Raw genomic sequence first — 21,756 nt, forward strand, 5'->3', positions numbered from 1 at the left:
GCTGGGATTGCTGGAGGGCAGTAAATACACCTGCTGGGTGTGGTTTATTCAGCAGCTCTATGGTTTATAGTCTGCAGAGCTCTGCTTGGTGAGGATCCAAACAGGCTGATATGCTCTAAAAACTCACAGGATGGAGTTGAAGGTGGGATTTTCACATTTCTTTCTTTGTTGCATTTGTAGTTCAGGTGTTACACAAAGGTTGGTCTTTGTCACCCAAAACAAAAGCAAATCAATACCACCCCTGCTTCCTGAGATCCATGGAAAACTCCTGATTTGGAAGAGTTTGTTCCAGAACTGAGGAACTGCCACACACTTTCCCTTCGTGTTTGGTTTTTAAACCCTCTCACAATAACAAATCTTTTGGATTTCTGTCATTCTGAATACCCAGAAAAATGCCAGGTGTGTTGAAGAAATATAAAAATGGGATATAAGAGCTGGAATTTTGTACCATGACAGGGTTCCCAGTTGGGAACTGGGACTGGGTTACTCAGTTCTGTGGGGCTTTTTGCTGCTTCAAATCCTGTTTGTAAGATCTCCCTATCCTTACTCTCCTTCTTCCTTGCCCATATTTTGTAAACCTGTTTGGGGGGGAAAATTGCTGTAGCTGGGAAAAACAACAAAGAGGAATTTGGAGCAATGAGCTGATCCAGAACAGGCACTGAGGCTGCTCATGGATTCAGTCTTTCCCCTCATTTGTGTCTGGGTTTTTGTTCTGGTTCCTTACTCATAGCATCCCCGTGAGCTTTGTTTTACATGGAAAATGATCCTGCTCTCCAACACTTGTGTGTACTCTGGAAATTTTTTTGGCATTTAGTTCTCCCTTCCCAGCTACAAAATATTCCCTGTGTGGCTGTCCCGGGATGTCCTTGAACTCAGACTTGTCAGGTTCAATTTAGGACTTCTCGCAAGTAGAGAAGAAGGAATAAACAGTGCTTTGGCTTTTGCAGTGGCTTCCCATTTTATTTCTCTCTGCTTTTCCCACGTTTATATCCCAAACAATATTGTTTGATATCGAGTTCTTGGGCTCTATCATGATTTGGAAGAGAGCTGTTGGCCCTGAATTAAATCACAGCTCTGACTATTGAGGAGAACAGAGGGAGAAAACTTCTTTTTCACCTTAAATCCCTTTCTTTTCCCCTTTGTAATGCATTTATCTAACCAGCAGCTTTGTTCTAAGGTCTCTTCCCATGAAATATTCCCAGAATATTATCCCACAGCCTGCCTGTGGATCGCTGCCATCCCATTCACCACAGCATGGGTTTGGTTGGGGCAGGGAGGGGGAGGAACAAAAAACACCCAAAAAATCCCAAACACCAGAGGCCTGTGTTGTGTGTGTGTGTGTTTGGAGTCCCACAGGGCCTTGTCTCCCAGAGGCTGGTTCTCCATCCTGCTGGAATCAAAGCTTTGGGAAGCAGGACTGTCCCAGGGGTCCAGGTCTGTCACATCTCTTCATGGATCCTTTCTGATCCTGGGGAGGGAAACAGAGACGTCCTAGAGACTCAGAGGTGACTCTTGAGTACCCCATAGAAAAGGGAATTCTGCAACCACTGGGATTTCCTTTATTGGTGTTTTGTAGACTTTGGGGTGTGAGTTAAATCCCCTTCAATCTCCATTCCTCTCCCTGTTGTCCTGAACATCATCCCTGTGGGGAACAGGGAGGTATTCTGGTGGCCCTGGAACCTTTTTATTCTTTATTCCTGGAGGAGAAGACAGAAAAGCACTAAATCCCTTGGGAATGTGCTGTGGGGGAGCCCCTGGAAGGGGAAGCCCACTGCCTGGGATTATTAGCAATATTCAGCTGACAGTAAGAGAAATTGGAACCCAAATTAAAGAGAGTTAATGAGTGACCCCCCTCACTCACCTGAGCCTCAGTGCAAGATCTCCGCCAGCTTCTCCTCATAGTACTGGAAGTTCTCCTGAATATCCTCCCAGGGCACAAAGGACTTGGCCTCCTCCCCTTCCTCCTGCTCCACAAAGTTCTTCCAGACATACTCAAAGTCTTGAGGCTTCATAATCCTCAGCTTGCAGCCGGCCTCCTTCATGCTCCTGAGGGCCGCCTGCATCTCGGGCTCCTCCCACATGAAGAGCCTGCCCACCATGATGGTGAGGCGCAGCCCCTTGTTCTTGCGCAGGGCCTCGCAGATCCTCTGGGCGCAGGTGACGCAGGGGCTGGAGGACACGTACCAGGTGACATCGTGGCGGGCGCCCGCCTGGCACGTGGGCAGGATGGTGTTGAAGAAAGCCATCTCGGCATGGGCGGCCGCGTGCTCGTCCTCCAGGTACCCCCGGCTGGTCACCGGCTCCTTGCCCTGCGTCTCCACCACGTAGCACAGGAAGGTTTTGTTCCTGCCCGAGCTGTACTCCACGTTCCTGAACTGGAATTTGAAGAAGATGGCTGGGAGGCGTTCCCTGGGAGAGGAGAGCAGAGCAGAGAGGAGGCTCAGAGGCAGATTTAGGGAAGGGTCACACTTTTGGGTCACCTCTACCCATGACCCAAATCCCGTGGACAAATCACTGCGTCGCCCCTGATTTCTGTGTTCCAAGGTTTAGGTTGTAAAATATCCAGGATCAAATCCAACTTTGCTGTGAAAATGTGGATTTCCTGCTAGGGTCCCTACTGATAAACTTGACCTACTCTTTTAATTTATTGTTCACATCTTCCCTTTTGTGACTCCAAGATCACCTCGTGGTTGGAACATCTCATGGGATGGCTCTGGAGATGGGAAGGAAAAGGGATGGAAAAGTGAGCAAAAATGCATGTGCTTCCAAGAATAGCACATTTCCTGCTTGGTATCCTGGATAATGGGTGCTTCTTTGGCTAAGGATTCTTTAATTAATGATTTTTTGAAGGGCAGACATGAGACACCCATTCCAGAGCGATGTCTGCAATGAGTGGTTTCACAATAACATCAGGTTTTTAAATACATCAAAGGCACAGGGAATTTCATCCCTGATTTAACTCTCTGAGACAGCAAAGGAGTCACAGCAGTGACGAGGTTGGCTCTGGGTTTTCATGGAACAGCTGAAGCAGCAGCAACCTGCTCCAGGATGGATTGACTCAGGCTGGATTGACTGGGAGCTGCATTTAGCCAGCCCTTCCTGATGGATTTTATTGCTTATCTCGGCGTGTGCCTGGGCTTAGCTGGGATGTTCACCTCGATTCTGCTCCCAGCAGTTTGGAATCTGCATTAGTTCCATTAATAACGCTCCAATAAGGAATAGAAACAACACTCAGAGCCCATTCCAATGCCTGGCAACCCTTGGTGTGAAGAAATTCCCCCTGATGTCCTCCCCTGGCACAATTTGAGGCCATTTCCCCTCATCCTGTTGTCTGGGAGAAGAGGCTGATCCTCACCTCGCTCCAGCCTCCTGTCAGGGGGTTGTGGAGAGTGAAAATGTTCATGGAAATAATTTTAAAACTGTTCAAAGGCATTGAATTCCCTCATATTCTCAATATAAACCCCTGCTCTGACACCAGGCTGGGGTGGCACAGCTCACCTGAGGATAGGAAAGGTCAAAATTGAAACCTCCCCTGAAAAAAGCATCATTAAACGACATTTGTAAGAGATTTCTAAATGCTCCAACCTATTTTATCAGTTTCCCCTGGGTAGCAAAGTGATAGATCATATTGATACCAAGAAAAATTGAATTTTGAGGCAGAATCTTCAATCTGGGATTGACGTTGCTGAAATCAGGTGGGCTGGAGGAAAGAGCCAGTGTGCCAGTGTGACCATGGCACTGTCACACAGGAGAGAAGGAAAACATCTAATGAGGAAATAAAAATGTGGATTATCTAAAAGACTAACAAGGAATTATTCCTACAAGAAGCCTCATTTACACCTGGGGAAATAAATGTGGCAGGAAATGCTCCCAGATTGGGATTACAGGCTGTGTTCAGCCAAAAAAAAATATGGGATAATATTCTTAAAGAGAGTAATTGGCTTGCCAGTGATTCCTGGAAGCCAGACTCCTCCTGGAGCTGTGAGCAGCAGAGTGAGAACTTGGCTGGGAGTCCTGAGGTGCCCCTAATCCGAGGGCTGAAGCTGAAATGCAACATAATTGGGTTTAAGTGCTTCCTCCCTGGCTGCACTTGTGTTTCCACATCTCTCCCATAACTGCCTCGATTGGCTGGGAATTTGTAAATCGTTGGGAAAACCCTCGTGGTGATCCCAGGTCAAGGCCTGGCCTGATCTCCTGGTGTCCTCCTTGAAATGAAACTAAAAAAATCCCTGGGGTTTCTCTACCTCTTTGGGGGTCCTTTAGGATTTCTGCTTCGCTTCCTCACTCTCCCCTTTGCAGGGTGGAAAATCCTGTCAAATCCTGCAACACCCGTGGCATTCCAAGAAAGGATTTAATTGCAGGATGGTGCTAAGGAAGTTTTCCAGCCATGGTTGTTCCAGGGCCTTGGGCTTAGCAGGGAAGTTTGGACATCCTGCTCAGTCCCTCAGCATTTCTAACTGCAGGCTGAGTCCTCCAAGGCTAGAAAACCCAATTTCCTCATTAAAATTCATTTTAGGACGTGTCTTAAGTGTTCAGAACTTGGCCCAGTGGTTTATAGCCACAGTTTTTGGTGCCTTAGCTGCATTCCTAGCAGAGGGATGTTCTTTCCTTAAAAGCCACTGCTAATCATTTATTTCTATGATTATGTGTGACAGAGACCACCCCAAGAAGGGATTTTTTTTTTTTTTCACAGCAGTCACATTTTGAGGAGAGAATGGAGATTCTTCCTCCCCTGAGCAGGAATGGAACCCAGTTTTGTGGCAGGGGTGCTGTCCTGCCTCACTCATCCTGGTCAGAACAGGCAGCCAAATTTCACCTGCAGAGCCCGTGGCACAGGCAGAAGGATTCCAGGGGATATTTTGGAGGCCTGAGCTTTAGTTTTAAGGAGCTGGAAGAAATCCAGGGGTTTATTTATTTGCAGGGACACTCCTTTGGTGACTGATAAGGGAAATACAAGGGGAGAAGGACTCATCCTGCTGCTCCTCCAGGGAGCATTTGGAGGGAGCAGACACCCAGGGCTTTTCCTACTTGCAGCTGTCAATTATGGCTGAGAGTTCAGCTTCCACCAGTGATATCTTGCTTTTCCAAAGGCCAGGCTCCCTGCTGCCCTGCTGCCTTCAAAACTGCCTCTTGTTTTGGAGCCTTTCTGCAAGTTGGGCTTTTTGGTTTCTTTATGAAAGTCAGGTTCCAGCTGTGGCTGTGGAGCTCTTGAAAATGTGAACCTTTAGGTCTCTTGAAAAATCTGTCCCTCAGGCCCATCAAGCCAATCAGCCATAGCAGGGGTGTTTTTCCTGATCCACAGGTGGAGAAACTCTCAGACAAGAGCCATTGATCACAGCAAGAAATCAATACCAAGCTCTCATCAAAGCCAACACCTCCATCCCCATCCCATCAGCACTGCAGAAACAGAGCTGTTCCTATAAAACCAATTCACTTCTGTGCCTGCCTGGTGGGAGTCCATCCTCTAAAAGTCAGCAAAACTTAGAACAAAATCCCCCAACAAATCCAAACCGTTTCAGACTCTTCAGAAACGCACTGGCAGAAGATGCTGCTTGTGTTGCCCAACCTAAAAGCTGGGACGGAGCTCACTGAGCTCCCCCAGTTTCGTATTTAGATCCCAATCTCTTACCCTGTGACAATCTCAAAGGGTGGCAGGTCCTCCCTCTTCACCTTCTTCTTCTTCCCCTCGCCCTCCTCGGCGTTGTCGGGTTCCCCGTTCTGGGCATTGCTGGGCTCCTCCTGCTTCTCTGCCATCTTCCCCAGGACACTGGGACCGAGCTGTGGCCACTGGGAGAGAGAAAGAGCAATTTCTGAGAGCTCTGGGAGCCGAGGGAGGAGGGAAAACAGAGCTGGGAGTTCCTGCCCCAGGCACAGTTGTCAGGAGCTAAATATGGAACAAAGCGGCGGCAGGGGCTGGACAGGGTTGGGTGACCCAGGGCTCTCAGGTGTCACCTCCTTCCCCTGCTCTCTCCAGCTCCTTTCAGCAGCCCCTTTTGCTCCCCTTTTAATTTCAAACCAAGTGACAACTTCTCAGTGGGCGGGATGAGCCCATAATTTTCCCTGATGGAAAATCCTGGAAGCTCGGGCGTGTATTTATCCTGTGGGGTGACGGAGGGCTGGCACGGGGCACTCCCTGCTCTCACAGCCCTCTCCCTCCTCTGCCAGGGGATTCCATGGCTGACCTTGAAGGACCAGCTCAGCCAGGCCTGGCTCAGGCAAGAGGGGAAGGGGTCGTGGCCGTTTTGCTGGAAAATCTCTGGTTTTGGTGGGTTTTGGCTTCCTGGACCACCTGGAATCCTGTGGTTCCTCCCACCCTGCTCGTGCAGGACTCTGAGGGGGAAATCTCCTGGTTGGAGCTGTAAATCCAAGCCAGAACCTTCTCCCAGATGTTTGAAAGTCCAGCTGGAATTCCCAGTGGGCAGCAGTGCTGCTTCTCCCATCCTTCTGCCTGAGTGTTCCAGACGTTCCCAGTGCACTGGGATATGTCTGGGGTTTTCCCAGGGTTTTTTCCCTCTCTTTTTTATCCCCTTCAGGATTATATGAAACTATCCCAGCATCTCACTCCCAATTTCAATCATTTGCAGTTTGTATCAATCCTGCCTGAGCTGAGTTTAATTAAAAACCTGGATGAGGTTTTCCCAGGGACCAATCCTGGCCATGCCACGGGGCAAAGGAAGTGGGAAAAGCGTGGCTGTGCAGGATTTTGGAATCAATGCACACTGGAAATCAATGTGGGCTCAGCACTTAGCTCAGAACCCACCAGCAGCAAACTTTGAGTAAATATGGAATATTCAGCTGTATTTGATGGAGTATTCAGTCAGCATTAGTGGAAAAACCTGCTCTTAGTTTGAGGAAGAGAAGAGATATTCCATAAAAATCAAATCAATGGGAATATCTGCTTCGGAGCCAAGTCAACCTTGGTGATCCTGTTAATTTCTGCTCTTTAGAGCCTTGGGAGGAGGCTGCACCATCACAAAGTGAAATAAATCCACACCATCAGGCAGGTCATTTATTATCAGAGAAAATTAATAGCAAATTATCGCAGATAATTAATTCTGGCTGCTCTTCCCAGCCCCCTTGCCACCACCCTGCCTTTGCTGGGCTGGATATCCTTTGGAGCTTTTCCCCAGTGCCACCATGGATGAGCTTTTGGGGACAGAGCACCCCTTTGATGAGGTGTTGTTTAGGTGGTGTTGTTTAGGTGACGGAGCTGGCAGTGGTGACAGCCCAACCGAGGATTTGACAAATTTCAAGACATCCTATCCATGGAACATATATCTTCCACGGCGCAGGATTTTATTTATTTTTAAGCCTAAAATACTTTCCTGCAGGGCAGGGGTGGTGTTTTGCCTCCTGTGTGGTGACAACGCTCACATTCCACCTCCCCTGTCCAATTGCTGTCACCTCTGACATTTCAGGGGCTGCTTTTAGGGTGGGAATCCTCTCCCAATGACTGACAGCTCATTTCCTCCTAATCCTGATATTTTCAAGCAGCATCTCAGCCCCTCTCCAGTCCCTCTGACCCACTCTGCTTTTATTTTTGGAAGCTCTTCATGGCTGGGGTCCCAGTTTTGCTGGAGCTTTAGCCTGGCCCCTCCGAGGGCTGAGCTCTAATCTAATCTGGGGAATGTGGCACCGAGGCTCCCCCTCTCTCACGCCTTTCCCAGCTGCTCCCCAGCTCCTTCTAGGGCAGTGCTTGGACCAGCCATGATCCTCCCCCCCACCACAGCCAAAAATATAAAAGGGCACCACGGAGCTGCTGCGTCGGAGCTGCGGTGGGTGAGGGCTCTGCTGGCTGCTTGTGACCCCAAATGTGTCCCCAGGGGCTCAGGAGGGGCCTCCCAGCAGCACTCAGGGGACCCCAAATTGTGCCCCTGCCAGCCAGAGTTTGTGTTGAGGTTCCTCTCCACCTGTCCCTCCTGATTTCTTATTTTATCCGGTTGCCTCTGAATTTGTTCATAAAATCCCAGGATCGTTGAGGTTGGAAAATCCCTGCGGGATCATCGAGTCCAGGCTGTGCCCGATCCCCACCCTGAGCACTCAGTGCCACCTCCAGGTGCCACCTCCAGGGATGGGCACTCCAAACCCCCCTGGGCAGCCCCTTCCAGCCCTTTCCATGAGGAAATTCCTGCTGGTGTCCAGCCTGAGCCACCCCAGCACAGCCCGAGGCCGTTCCCTCTTCTCCTGTCCCTGTTCCCTGGGATAAGATCCCAAATCCCCCCCGGCTGTCACCTCCTGGCAGGGAGTTGTGCAGAGCCTGAAATTCCCCCTGAGCCTCCTTTTCTCCAGGCTGAGCCCCTTCCCAGCTCCCTCAGGACTCTCCAGGCCCTTCCCAGCTCCCTCAGGACTCTCCAAACCCTTCCCAGTTCCTTCAGGACTCTCCAAACCCTTTCCCAGTTCCCTCAGGACTCTCCAAACCCTTCCCAGTTCCCTCAGGACTCTCCAAACCCTTTCCCAGTTCCCTCAGGATTCTCTAAACCCTTTTCAGTTCCCTCAGGATTTTCCAAACCCTTCCCAGCTCCCTCAGCCGGGGGATCACGGCTCAGCCACGGGGGACACTCAGGACAGGCCTAAGGGACAGCCTGTGCTGGGAGAAGCTTCCAGGCTCTGCTGGAGGTTTGGAAATTGAGGATCCTGCATCCATCCAAGTCCAGAGCAGCCTCTTCAGCGGCGTTAGAGGGCTCTGATGGCTTTTATCCCCCAGCAGGGATCTCTGTATGCCCGTGTCCCCTGCAGCTCGCTGCTGTCCCTCTCCTTGCAGCAGCAATTCCTGGAGTTCACCTGGCTGTTCCCTGTCCCCATCACCCACACCTGCCTGCCACAGCCCGTGCCAGGAAAAGGGAGCTTTTATGGCATTGTGGGCCCGGAGGAACATTTTGGGATAGATGGGAGAGTGAAATAGGAGCCTGGCCGGGTGAGTCACGGCTCAGCCGTGCTCTCCATGCCGAGGGGACAGCTGGTGGCACTAACAAACGTCTCCCTGGAGACATTGTCTGGCAGCCAGCCCCCTCCTGCTTTTTCCAGCTGTAACTACGGGACAAATAAATAAACACCGACAGCCTCCCTTCCTTGCTTCCTTCCTCCATTCCTTCCTCCATCCCTCCCTCCCTTTGGGGTTCTCACCTGACCTTCTCCTCCTGCCTCAGGACCAAAAAGGTTTCCAGGAGGGCTGGAAACCCTCCTGTCCCATGGGATTGACCTGGGCAGTGCCCAAATCCTGCTGAGAGATGCCCCAGCTGTGCTGAGCCCCGGGTGGGGGATGCTCTCACCTGGGTACCGCCTCACCCTCCCATCCAGACCCTCCCTGGCTCTCCATTCCCAGCCTGGCACATGAGGAGCCTTGGCAGGTGCTGCTGCCTCCCCAATTAATTAAAGCCCAGCTGGGAGTTAATGACAGCTCCCAGCGGGGCTGCAGCTCCTGCTGCAGTTTCCTGCGAGCAGCTCTGGTGGAAAGGGAGCTCCAAGCACAGGAATTTGTGTCCTGCAGCAGCAGGGCCCGGCAGAGCGGCTGTGTCACCTGCACGGAGGTGACAAACCCTGGCTGGCACCTCGGTGGGTGCTTTGACACAGCTCCAGGCAGCAGAAAATCAGGGAGAGCTGCAGCAGAGTGCTGGGACAGCTGTGGGTTGGGGGGTGAGAGGAGGGAGAGGGGAAAGGGGAAAGGAAAGGAAAAAGGAAAAGAAAGGAGAAGGGAAGGGAAAGGGAAAGGAAACGGAAAGGAGAAAGGAAAAGAAAGGAGAAAGGAGAAGGGAAAGGAAAGGAAAGGAAAGGAAAGGAAAGGAAAGGAAAGGAAAGGAAAGGAAAGGAAAGGAAAGGAAAGGAAAGGAAAGGAAAGGAAAGGAAAGGAGAAAGGAAAAAGGAAAAGAAAAGAGAAAGGAAAAGAAAGGAGAAAGGAGAAGGGAAGGAAAGGGAAAGGGAAAGGAAAAAGGAAAAGAAAGGAGAAAGGAAAAGAAAGGAGAAAGGGAAAGGAAAGGAAAATGAAAGGAGAAAGGAAAAAGGAAAAGAAAGGAGAAAGGAAAAAGAAAGGAAAAGGAAAAGAAAGGGGGATTTGCCCATTCCAAAGGCAAATCTGGGGATGGGGCTGGACAAACATGAGCTTGGACAGGGCTTGAACCAACCTGGGACAGTGGGAGGTGTCCCTGCCCCTGGCAGGGGTGGGGATGAGATGATCCTTGAGTTCCCTTCCATCCCAAACCATTCCAGGATTCTGTGAAACCAAGGCTGGTTTGGGGCTGTGCTGCACGGTCTGGGCAAGGAACCCTCCAGATGACTTTGAAATGTCATTAAAGTTATTTTTATGCAAGGGGGTTCTGTGTATCTGTTTAAACAGCAAATGCACCAAATGATGCTTTAAATATTAATACAGGATGGTGTCTCACTGAATTTAATTTTCCCAATTGATTTCAGGTTGCTCTGGATAGCACAGGGAGGAATATTTGCTATTTTTGCTGCCTGTGAGAAGAGGCAGGAGGCAAAGAAAAGCTCCTTCTGCACTTACAGAGGAGGAAAAACTGGAATCCCTTCCCTGATCCCTCGAGCTTCTGGAGCCTCACCCCAAACCAGTCCAGCGAGAATAACTCAGATTTATTTATTTATTCTCCAAAACAAAAAAAAAGAAACAAACAAACAAAAAAACAACAGCCTGTTTTATTCAAAGCAAATACAATTTATGTTACAGCCCCAGCTGAGCCCTCCCACCCCCCTTGGGGTACCCCCCACCCCCCATTACAGCCCCAATCACAACCCCAATTAATTACAGCCCCGATTACAGCCAGTGCCAGGAAGAAGAGCCACGTGCCCCTTCTCGTTACATTTACTTTTAGCAATTAAAAACGATGTGAGTTCTGTCTGGAGACAGCAGGGCTCAGGTTTCTAGGGAAAGGGATAGGCAAGGATGAGTCCATGCTCTCCTTGTGTCTGATTCCATCCCAATCCTCTGGAATTCCTGTTATTTTAACCTTTCCTGATTAATAATGGCACGGAAATGCTCCAGGATGAGGCACTTGTACTGCACCTGACAGATTCTGCCTGGGGTTTTTTTTTGCCAATTATTTCATTAATTACAACCTTCGAGGCACTGGGAGCGGGCTCACAAATTTTACATCCTCTCATGTATCTGTACTTGGAAAAAAAGACAAAATGAAGTGTTTTCTTCAAAGGCACTGGTGTGAGCTTTTCAGTTCTGCTGAGGAACGGCACACCGAGGTGGAAGAGAGGAATTTCCTCCTGGGAGAAGCATTTGGGTGCTGCTCAGCAGGGAGGGGAAGGAGTGGGATGCTCCCCAAACAGGAGGCAGAGCCCAATCTCCATCCACCAGCAGAGCAAGACCCATCCCTGCTGGCAGATAAAGAGCTGAAGCACAAACTAGGGCATACAGGAACACGGAGCAACAGCACAAAGAGAAAAAAAAAAAAAAAAAAAAGAGAAATTTCTTTTTCATAATCAAGTACTTTCTTAAAAAATCAAGTCATTAAAAAAATCAATTTCTTAGAAAAAAGTGTTTTCTTTTAAAAATCATGTGATTTGTTAAAAAAACAAGTAATATCTTTTAAAAAATCAAGTAATATGTGTTCTTTTTAAAATCAAGTCATTTCTTTTTAAAAAATCAAGTAATTTCTTTAAAAAAGATTCATTTATTAAAAAAAATAAAACCAAATCAAGTAAGTTCTTTAAAAAATGGGTGTGCAGAGGTGAAGGCCGTTTTGGTTTGGTCCCAGCAGAGGAGATGGGATTTGCCACGTGCGTGCCCAGGCTCTGCCCCCGGGGGATGGTGGCAGTGGCTGAATTATTCCAGCTGGTTTGACTGCTGGAATTTGACCTGGTGGCATTAAGGCCGGGGAACAGCTGGAGCCCCCAAACCTGCTGGAAAAAAAAACCTATTAATGGAAGGAATGGTGCAAACCTCTCACCACGGAGCTGGGAGGAGGAGGAGGAGGAGGCAAATCCCAAAATGAACCCCCCGAAATCGTTACACCTCGGTTCACCTGGGCACGGTCCAGCGACACAAAACGGGGCTTTTATTCGCTCTTGCCCGACTTCTGCTCGGGGTTGTCCCTCCAGATGCGGATGGTGAGGCAGGTGGCCATGGCCAGCCAGCCCAGGTAGGGCAGCAGCAGCAGCGCTGCCAGCCGGTTGATGCGGTACCAGGAGCACAGCGTGCCCAGGGCCAGCCCGTCCAGGCACAGCACATCGATCACAGCCTGCGGCACACACACACACAGAGAGAGAGAGCTGAGTCCCGGCTCGGAACGCGGCACGGCCCCGCCCCGCGCTGCCAAAATATCCCGGGGCCAGGAGCTGGGGCAGGGTGGGGCTGGCACTGGAGAGACCCCCAGGATGCTCTCCCTGGGCTCTGATCACACCTGAGTGTGTCACACCATGAAAAATTAATGTGCTCATCTCTGCTCATGATGGAATCCCGCAGGTGAACCCCCTGCCCATGGCCAACCTGACACAACCTGCTCATGCTGGTGGCCACTGGACAAACTCACCAATAGCCAGAATATCCAGGTACAGGTGGGGAAGTGGGACAGGGATGAGGGATTGGCACTGGAGAGACCCCCAGGATGCTGTCCCTGGGCTCTGATCACACCTGAGTGTGTCACACCACGAGTAATTAATGTGCTCTTCTCTGCTCATGATGGAATCCCGCAGGTGAACCCCCTGCCCATGGCCAACCTGACACAACCTGCTCATGCTGGTGGCCACTGGACAAACTCACCAATGGCCAGAATATCCAGGTATGGGTGGGGAAGTGGGACAGGGATGGGGGCTGGCACTGGAGAGACCCCCAGGATGCTGTCCTTGGGCTCTGATCAGCACACCTGAGTGTGTCACACCACGAGTAATTAATGTGCTCATCTCTGCTCATTATGGAATCCTGCAGCTGAACCCCCTACTCATGGTCAGTGTCACCTGTGCTGTCACAACCTGCTCGTGCTGATGGGCGCTGAACAAATTTTCCAATGGCAGAAATGCTGTCCCTGGGCTCTGATCACACCTGAGTGTGTCACACCACGAGTAATTAATGTGCTCATCTCTGCTCATGATGGAATCCCGCAGGTGAAACCCCTGCCCATGGCCAGTGTCACCTGTGCTGTCACAACCTGCTCGTGCTGGTGGCCACTGAACAAACTCTCCAACTCTCCTTTCACCCCCAGAGTGACAAAATCCAGGTGGAAACGCGAATCCCCAGCTGTGCCTCTGTCACCTCAGGCCTTGGCACCTGAGGCAGAGCCGGTGGCCCAGCCCGGGTGTGGCAGTGCCCCAGCCCCGCCCTGGCTGTGCCCGATAAGCCCCCGGGAGCTGCTCCCCGCAGGGATGCCACAGAGCTGTTGTCACTCAGGGTGTGACCCCACAAAGGACTTTATCTCCCAGCCCGGACCCTTAACTGGGGGGTGCAGCCCTGGCACTGATCCCGATCCCCCACCCCGGCTATCGGAGCGGGGCGAGGCTGGAGGGGGCTGATACCATTGTCCGTGGGCAGGAGCGGCTGCAGCTGGGCTAAACCCCCTTGCACAGCCCCATAATTGCCCTCAGAGCAGCCCCAAAGCCGGCAGGGAAGCCCCATTACCATGTTCAGGTTGCGGGCACCGAAGAACAAGGGTGGCCATGCCCAGTTGAGCACCAGCTGAGCCCCGTAGAGCCCCAGGGGCACGATGGCCTTGCTGCTGCAGCCACCCAGGTCGTTCCACACCAGGTAGGAGGCGTAGCTGTGAGGAGGAGGGACTCCCGTCAGTGCCCGCAGCCACCCTCGGCAGGGACAGAGTCCCTCCTGCACGAGTGTTTTCCCCACCAGAGATTTGCACCTCAGCAGGATCCACGTCAGGCACTGAGCTGCTCGCTAGGAGCAGGGAACAGCTCTGGGGAGGGTTCGGTTGGAGATCGGGGAAAGTTCTTCCCTCAGGGAATGAGCGCAGCCCCAGGGCTGCCAGAGCTCCCCAGGGATGCCCAGGGTGGCATTTTGGGATGCTCAGGGTGGCATTTTGGGATCCCAGGGATGCCCAGGGTGGCATTTTGGGATGCTCAGGGTGGCATTTTGGGATCCCAGGGATGCCCAGGGTGGCATTTTGGGATGCTCAGGGTGGCATTTTGGGATGCTCAGGGATGCCCAGGGTGGCATTTTGGGATGCTCAGGGTGGCATTTTGGGATGCCCAGGGTGGCATTTTAGGATCCCAGGGATGCCCAGGGTGGCATTTTGGGATGCCCAGGGTGGCATTTTGGGATCCCAGGGATGCCCAGGGTGGCATTTTGGGGTGTCTGTGCAGGGCCAGGAGCTGCACTGGATGATCCCCTTGCAGCTCGGGCTATTCCACGGTTCCCTGTCCCTCACTCCTCCCAAACCTCCCCTGTCCCACCAAAGTGGCTCCTGCCCCCTGCCCAGTGCCACGGCTGGTGGTGGCATCCCCCCCAGGCTGTGTCCCTGCCAGCAGCGTGCCAGGCTCACAGCTGGCAGGGCCAGGAGCCCCCAGGGGCCGGGGCAGAGCCTGGCAGGGCTGCTCTGGCTGTGCCAGGGCCAGCAGGACGGGAGGCAGCACTCACCCCATGCCCGTGTACAGCATGGTCCAGGCCACAGGGAACACTCTGCGGGATGGGCACCAGGAAGGTTTTTTCAGCTTCTCGTACCACGCTGGGATTTCCTTCCTGTTCAGGAACCAGCCAAGGAACCCTCCGACGTGGGGCAGGACGGTGAAGCCCACGGTGTAAGCCCACATCCTCCCTCAGGGGCTTGAAATCGCTTTTTTCCTGCTTAAGATAAAAGCAAAGTCACGGCATCACTTTTTAAAGGATGTTTTTTTTCCCCCTGCTTCCATCTAATTCCGTGTTTCACTTCAGCCCCTGAGGCAGATGGAAAGGGTTGAATGTGTTCAGCCCCCTCTGCCCCTCTCTGAAATGAGGATTATTCCTGTCTGGGATGTTTTCCCTCCCCGATTTTCCCCCTCTTTGACAGCTCCCTGCAATATTCTGGTGAGGTGGGAGGGCTGGGAGGGCTGTCCCCATCCCTGCTCCTGGGGCTGGCAGGCTCTGAGGTGCCTCCTGGAGCTGCTCCCCCTTCTCTGCTGCCCTGAGCATGAAAACCCAAACTCCATCCATGATTTTTCAACGTGGATTTCTATTTTAATTTCTATTTTAAAAGAGGTCTACGACAGAAAAGTCCTTCCAGCAGCTTGAAGCGCCCCAGGAACCCACAGCAGAGAGAACTCTCACCCTTTGCACGGGGGGAAGGTTCTGAATTTGTTCACGGACTTCCTTTTGTATAAAACCAAAGGAAAATGTCTTTAACAATAAAAATGTTCCCACACAATGCAGGGTAACACCAGGACACATCCCGAATTCAGTGTCTGTCCTGCATCTTCCCCTGCAGAGCTCCAAACCTGCCTCTCTTCCATCCTGCCCAAATTCCCCTTCCCTCCGGATCCATGCAGGAGTGAAACCCCCATTAGCATTCGTCAGGAAAGCCACGCAGGAGCCGCCAGCGGCGCAGCTCTGAGCTGTCAGCACGGGCACAAAATGCACCTGGGAAATTTTGGGATTCAGGAAGGCAGGAGGAGCACAGCGGGCACGGAGCAGTCCCTGAGCCAGGGAAATGTCCCGGAGCCCTGCCCAGGGAAACCAGGAATAGGGGGTGGGACTGAGCTCCGCAGGCTCTGCTTGGGATTTCAGTTCGCAATTAACACTCTGCTGCACGCTCAGCTAATTGTTATTACTGTCACCACACCGCGGCGTGGTTGGGAATGCCAAATTCCTGCCTCACCAGGGAACAAACACCCCGGACACCACCTCAACCAACAATTCCTTCACCTGACAATTCTCAAAGTACCCCCCAGAAGCAGGAAACAACTGAAAACTGAGACAAATTCAGTTCTGCTTTAAATGTGACCCAGCCCTGCCGAGCTCTGCTCCCCACACACACCGCGGGAACGGAATGTGGGAAAATATGGGATTTTCCCCAATTCCTTTGGGGCTGCAGAGGTGAAGGAGGGTTGAAAAAGCTTCTTTTGCCTCTCAGCTGCCACCCCTGGAGCTGCCTGAGCCTTACCTGGGTCAGTGCCTCGCTCCACCTGGCCGAGGGAAGGGCTGGGACATCCAGGACCCCGAGTGCCACAGCTGGCAGCCGGGTTTTACCCAAATAGCCCCAAACTGGGCGGTGCCGTGGGGCTGCATCAGATTAAACCGGGAGCTCCCTCTGGGGACAATCGCCGGGAGTTTGGGGTGCTGGAGCTTGGGGACAATCACTGGGAGTTTGGGATGGTGGAACCCAGGGGCAGTCGCTGGGAATTTGGGGTGGTGGAGCCTGGGGACAGTTGCCAGGAATTTGGGGTGCTGGAACCCGGGGACAATTGTTGGGAATTCAGGATATTGGAGCCTGGAATTTGGGGTGGTGGAGCCCCGGGACAATCGCTGGGAGTTTGGGGTGGGCCCAGGGGCAATCATCAGGAATTTCTGGTGCTGGAACCTGGGGACAATCATTAGGAATTCAGGATGGTGGAGCCCGGGGACAATCACTGAGAATTCGGGATGGTGGAGCTCAGGGACAATTGCCAGGAATTTGGGGTGCTGGAACCTGGGGACAATCGCTGGGAATTCGGGATGGTGGAGCTCAGGGACAATTGCCAGCAGTTTGGGGGTTCTGGGGCCCGGCAAGGGCACGGTGGCTTTGGGGCTGTCACCACCGGGATGGACCCAGATCCACAGGGCACATCCCAGAGCTGGTCCCTGCTGTGGGCACAGGGCAAGAGCTGCTGCCAGGAGTGTCCCTGGCACCTCACGGGGTGTCACTGTCACCTTCAGGGGGTGTCCCTGGCACCTCACGGGGTGTCACTGTCACATTCACAGGGACATTCACCCCTGTCACACTCAGAGGTATCCCAGCTGCACGTACAGGGTGTCCATGCCACACTCATGGGATGTCACTGTCACATTCTGGAGTGTCCCTGCCACACTCACAGGGTGTCCCTGCCACCCTCATGGGGTGTCACTGTCACATTCACGGGGACATTCACCCCTGTCACACTCATGGGTGTCCCTTCTGCATGTATAGGGTGTCCTTGTCACACTCATGGGGTGTCCCTGCCACCGTTACAGGCTGTCCCTCATGGGGTGTCCCTGCCACCCTCATGGGGTGTTACTGTCACATTCACAGGGACATTCACCCCTGTCACACTCATGGGTGTCCCTGCCACACTCCTGGCCTGTCCCACCCTCCTCCAGGCACTCATTAACACCCCACTAATTAACCAGGTGCTTCCCAGGGCCACCCGTGCGGCCCTTTGGCCGAAATTTCCCTGGCAGGTAAAACGAAGCTGTTCCACGGGTGTGTGAAATGGCAGAGGGAAAAGCCAGAAATCAATTTCCATTAGGGAGCTGTCTGGCAGGGCTGGCCAAATGAAACACTAATTCCCAGCAGTTCTGGGTCATTACCTGGATTTCATGGAGGCAGGAGCAGGGCTGGCTCCTCACACGCTGGGATTTTGCTGCTGCAACAGGAATCAGGAAAATCTCCTCTTTTACTGAGCTCCCAAGGAAATCATTTATTTCATGGGAGGAGAAAGAAAGGGGAGAAAAAAACGCTGTAAAAAGGCAGATTTTCAGCCAGCCTGAATGCTGCCCTGCCGTGGGTTGGTCCAGTGGAATTCCCACTTCCAGCGACAGATGCAGCGCTCGTTAATCACGCCCCAGCCACCTGCACCTTCTCCCTGAGCCTGTTGCTATTTGTGCCTGGAAATTTGTGTCATGGAACGATGCAGCTCCTAAAAGAGCCCGAATGGTTTCCATCGCAGTCAGCCCCTGCTGCCTCCACCACCTCTGGCAAAAAGCCAGACAAAATTTGACAATTTTCAGCTGGAGATTTTTCTGCCCCTGGGCACGAGCCCAATCCCACTTGGCTTGGCAGGAGTGTGCCCAGGCTGGTTTGGGATTGAACGTGCTGGAAGATGGAGAAGCTGAGGGTCAGATCCCAAGGATCTGTGAATGTGTGACGCTGGGAATGCTGCTGGTGATGGGGGAACAGAAAATGGGAGGAGGGAAAAAATAACAGGGGCAGTTCCAGGCCTAAAATTTGTGTGTTCACTGAGCTTTAGGACAAAGAACAGGACCAGGGAGTCATGGAATGGTTTGGGTGGGAAGGGACCTTAAGGATCACCCAGTGCCACCCCCTGCCATGGCAGGGACACCTCCCATGCCCCAGGTGCTCCAAGGCCTGTCCAGCCTGGCCTTGGACTTTTCCAGGGATCCAGGGGCAGCCCCAGCTGCTCTGGGCACCTGTGCCAGGGCCTGCCCACCCTCCCAGGGAACAATTCCTTCCCGATTCGTTCCCATGGAGACCTGAGGTGCACAAAAAAAAAACAGGCTGAGATTTACCCCAGGTAGCTCCCAGCAGGTTCCCATTCCCTCCTGGGCACGAGGCTGTGGGACCTGGCTGGCCTGGAGCCTCTCCCCCCTCTCTCTGTGTTTATTGGGTGAGGACGAAGCTGAAATTTGGCAGGAGATGGCGAGAGGGAGGCAGAAAGAGCAGGATCAGATTCGGGAAGTCTTTGTGGGCTGAGCCAGCCTGGAATTACCTGTGGCACGAGTCCATGCACAGCCACCGTGAGAGATGTGTGCTGTGCCCTCCTGCCGTGCTGGGGCAGGGAACAGCCCTGGGAATGCTCTGGAAAGGCTTCCTCCAGCACAGCCCTGCCTTTCCCCTGCTCTCATGGATTTTCTCCTCGATATTCCAGCTTTGGGTGATTTCTCAGCAGCCCAGGCTGAGCTGGGGCTGCTCTGCAGTGGAACCGTGTCCATCCCAGGGCTGGGGAAAGAGCAGGATTGGGTTTGGGAAGAGCCTTTGGTGGCACCATCAGTGCTGGAGCCAGAGAGGGTTCATGTGGCACAAATCCATGCACAGCCACCCCAAGGGATGTGTTCTGTGCCCTCAGTCCCCCTTCCTGCCCTGGGCACATGCTGGAGCAGGGAACAGCCCTGGGAATGCTCTGGAAATGTTTCCTCCAGCACAGCCCTGCCTTTCTCCTCTTCCCACAGATTTTCTCCTCGTTATTCCATATCCTCAATCATCCCTACTGGGTGATTTCTCAGCAACCCAGGCTGTGCTGGGGCTGCTCTGCAGTGGAACCGTGTCCATCCCAGGGCTGGGGAAAGAGCAGGATCGGGTTTGGGAAGAGCCTTTGGTGGCACCATCAGTGCTGGAGCCAGCGTGGGTTCCCGTGGCACAAATCCATGCACAGCCACCCCAAAGGACGTGTGTGATGCCCTTGGGGTTCCTCCTGCCCTGGGCACGTGCTGGAGCAGGGAACAGCCCTGAGAATGCCCTGGAAAGTTTTTTTTTTTCAGCCTTTCCCCTCTTCCCACAGATTTACGCCTCGATATTCCAGCTTTGGATGATTTCTCAGCAGCCCAGGCCGAGCTGAGGCTGCTCTGCAGTGGAACCGTGTCCATCCCGGGGCTGGGGACACTCTGGATTTGGGAGCCCGGGCTGTGCTGCATCCCTCGCTTACACAACCGAGCTGTTTGTTTTCCTCTCCTTGGCAACCCCCGCACGTCGTCCCCGGAGGCGCTGGCTCCGTGCAAGATTAATTGCTCAAATAGAAAGGCCCTGTTAACCTGAATATATTATTGAAAAGCAGCATATTTCAATCCGCCCCAGATTTGAAAATAGAGATGCCGGGTCAGCTCCTGGCATAAATCTGCAGAGCTCCTGGAAGCCGGCGGAGCTTCCCTGATTTACAGCGGCAATAAAGGCGGGATGGGGACTCGCCTGGCTGCCACCAAGGACGTGGCAGGGGACAGGCAGGACCCTGGTGGCCATCCCTGTGACCTGCCAGCCCCGACACTGCGGCACAAAATGTTTCCTTGTGCTGTACTGAAAAAAAAAAACAAAAAAAAACCCAAAAAAAACCCCACAAAACCAAAGCACCTCCATACTTTTATTTTGGGTTTGATTTGGGATTTTTTGTGGGGTTTTTGGTTGTTTTTTTTCTAATTTTTCTTGTGTTTGTTTTTGTTTTGTTTTGTTTTGTTTTGTTGGGTTTTTTGGGTTTTTGGTTTTTTTTGGTTTTTTTTTCTTTGTGGGGGGGCGGGGTGGTTTTGGGTGATGCTGACATAAAAATCCTGAATCATATGAAGGGATACAGGAATTTCCAACTGGTCAGTTGGGGTTTTTCCATGTGGGCCGAGGTGGGCTGGAGCCCCCAGCCCTTCAGACTGGATGTGGAATGAGCAGGGAGCTGGATCTCCACCTTGTGCCCTCTAGAGGGAATTTTTGGGGATGAAAGTTCAGGTTTGGTGTGTTCGTGAAACCCTGCCTAAGGGATGGGCTGGGTTGGGGTGCACAGGGAATGGAAAGGGCTGGGAGGGGGATGGAAAGGGGGGATGGAAAAGGGGAGATGGAAAGGGGAGATGGAAAAGGGGAGATGGAAAAGGGAGATGGAAAGGGGGGATAGAAAAGGGGGGATGGAAAGAGGGGTGGAAAGAGGGGATGGAAAAGGGGGATGGAAAAGGGGGGATGGAAAAGGGGAGATGGAAAGGGAGGATGGAAAGGGGAGATGGAAAGAGGGGATGGAAAGGGGAGATGGAAAAGGGGAGATGGAAAAGGGGGGATGGAAAGGGGGGATAGAAAAGGGGGGATGGAAAGAGGGGTGGAAAGAGGGGATGGAAAAGGGGGATGGAAAAGGGGAGATGGAAAGGGGTTGAAGCTGGCTGGAAGAGGCTGGAAGGGGCTTCAGGGGCAGAAGGAGGCTGGAGAGGGCTGGAAGGAACTGGAGAGGACAGATGGGAACAGAAAGGGGCTGGAGGGGACAGGAAGGGGCTGGAGGGGACGGGAAGGGGCTGGAGGGGACGGGAAGGGGCCGGCAGGAGCTGGAAGGGGCCGGCAGGAGCTGCCTCGTGTGATAACGCCGGGCCGGGACTCGCCCTTATCTGCCCGCAGGAGCCGCTCTGTGGCCGGAGGAGCGAATTCCAGCGGCCGCGGCTCTTTTTATTTTTACTGCACGACGCTGCTGTTACTCCTAACACCAATCACCGATGTCTTTACCCCACGTAGCCCTACTACAACGCATCTTTTACAGTTCTAATTCTCTAAAACATCTGGTCTTTTTGTGCAAAGCCATCTTTTAGAACTCATTAAAACTTATTTTTGACTTGTTTTTAAAACTTATTTTTAGTTCAGTCTGTCTCTCAGCAATGTCATCTCTATTCCACGGCCTTCCTCAGGCAGCAAACCTTATTTCAGTGTTGGCATCAAGATACACAAGACTGTGCAAGGTTTCTGTCAGATTTCAAGAATTCTTTACAAATCCATTTCTCCCAGGTTCTGCTGCTTGCAGAGGGGCTGATCCCATCCTTGTGTTCCCCCAGGATGGGAGGCCAAGGTCAGCTCCCTGCAGCTCTCCCGGGCCCCTGCAGGAAAATCCCAGATATTGGGGGCAGAAATAAAGCCTGGGATGGATGGACAGGAAAAAAACCCTGCAGAGGAAGGGGATCCTGCCGTGGGATCCCAGCCAGGGGTTGAGGATTCCAGGCATGTGCCAATGAGGGAAACGTGCCTGGCAGGGAAGGATTCTGTTTAAAAAGGGGGAATTATAAAAACAGGAGTGTTCTCCCAGCTCCTGCCCACTCCCTTTCACTTTGTGTCCTGGAAATTACCTAGGAAAACCTTTATCCCCACAAAACTTGGGGGTTTTGGAGTATGAAAATCCTTATTCCCACAAAACTTGGGGGTTTTGGAGTATGGAAATCTTTATTCCCACAAAACTTGGGGG

At 52.5% G+C, this 21,756-nt stretch overlaps 1 protein-coding gene across 1 annotated transcript; it reads right to left on the reverse strand.

Moving 5' to 3' along the window:
* Window positions 1-912: 912 nt before the first annotated feature.
* Window positions 913-16,126, reverse strand: APOBEC2 (apolipoprotein B mRNA editing enzyme catalytic subunit 2). The gene is made up of 6 exons (XM_053998498.1): window positions 16,041-16,126; window positions 14,543-14,746; window positions 13,574-13,712; window positions 5,630-5,787; window positions 1,862-2,409; window positions 913-1,468 (listed from the first exon to the last, which is right to left on the reverse strand). Exons 2-5 carry the CDS (start codon window positions 14,713-14,715, stop codon window positions 1,869-1,871), a joined length of 1,011 nt encoding a protein of 336 aa, XP_053854473.1. The 5' UTR covers window positions 14,716-14,746; window positions 16,041-16,126; the 3' UTR covers window positions 913-1,468; window positions 1,862-1,868.
* Between the last annotated feature and the right edge of the window lie 5,630 nt (window positions 16,127-21,756).

This window comes from Vidua macroura, chromosome 24 (assembly GCF_024509145.1).
Source record: "Vidua macroura isolate BioBank_ID:100142 chromosome 24, ASM2450914v1, whole genome shotgun sequence".
Lineage (NCBI taxonomy): Eukaryota > Metazoa > Chordata > Aves > Passeriformes > Viduidae > Vidua > Vidua macroura.

Bases quoted from the DNA above. Each gene is read 5' to 3' on its own strand.
- APOBEC2 (XM_053998498.1), bottom strand. From the start codon at position 14,715: ATGTGGGCTTACACCGTGGGCTTCACCGTCCTGCCCCACGTCGGAGGG. The intron at 5,788-13,573 runs GTAATGGGGCTT...TCTCTCTCCCAG, and splicing joins GTGCCCGCAACCTGAACATG to TGGCCACAGCTCGGTCCCAG. The intron at 2,410-5,629 runs GTAAGAGATTGG...CTCCTCTCCCAG, and splicing joins CCCTTTGAGATTGTCACAGG to GGAACGCCTCCCAGCCATCT.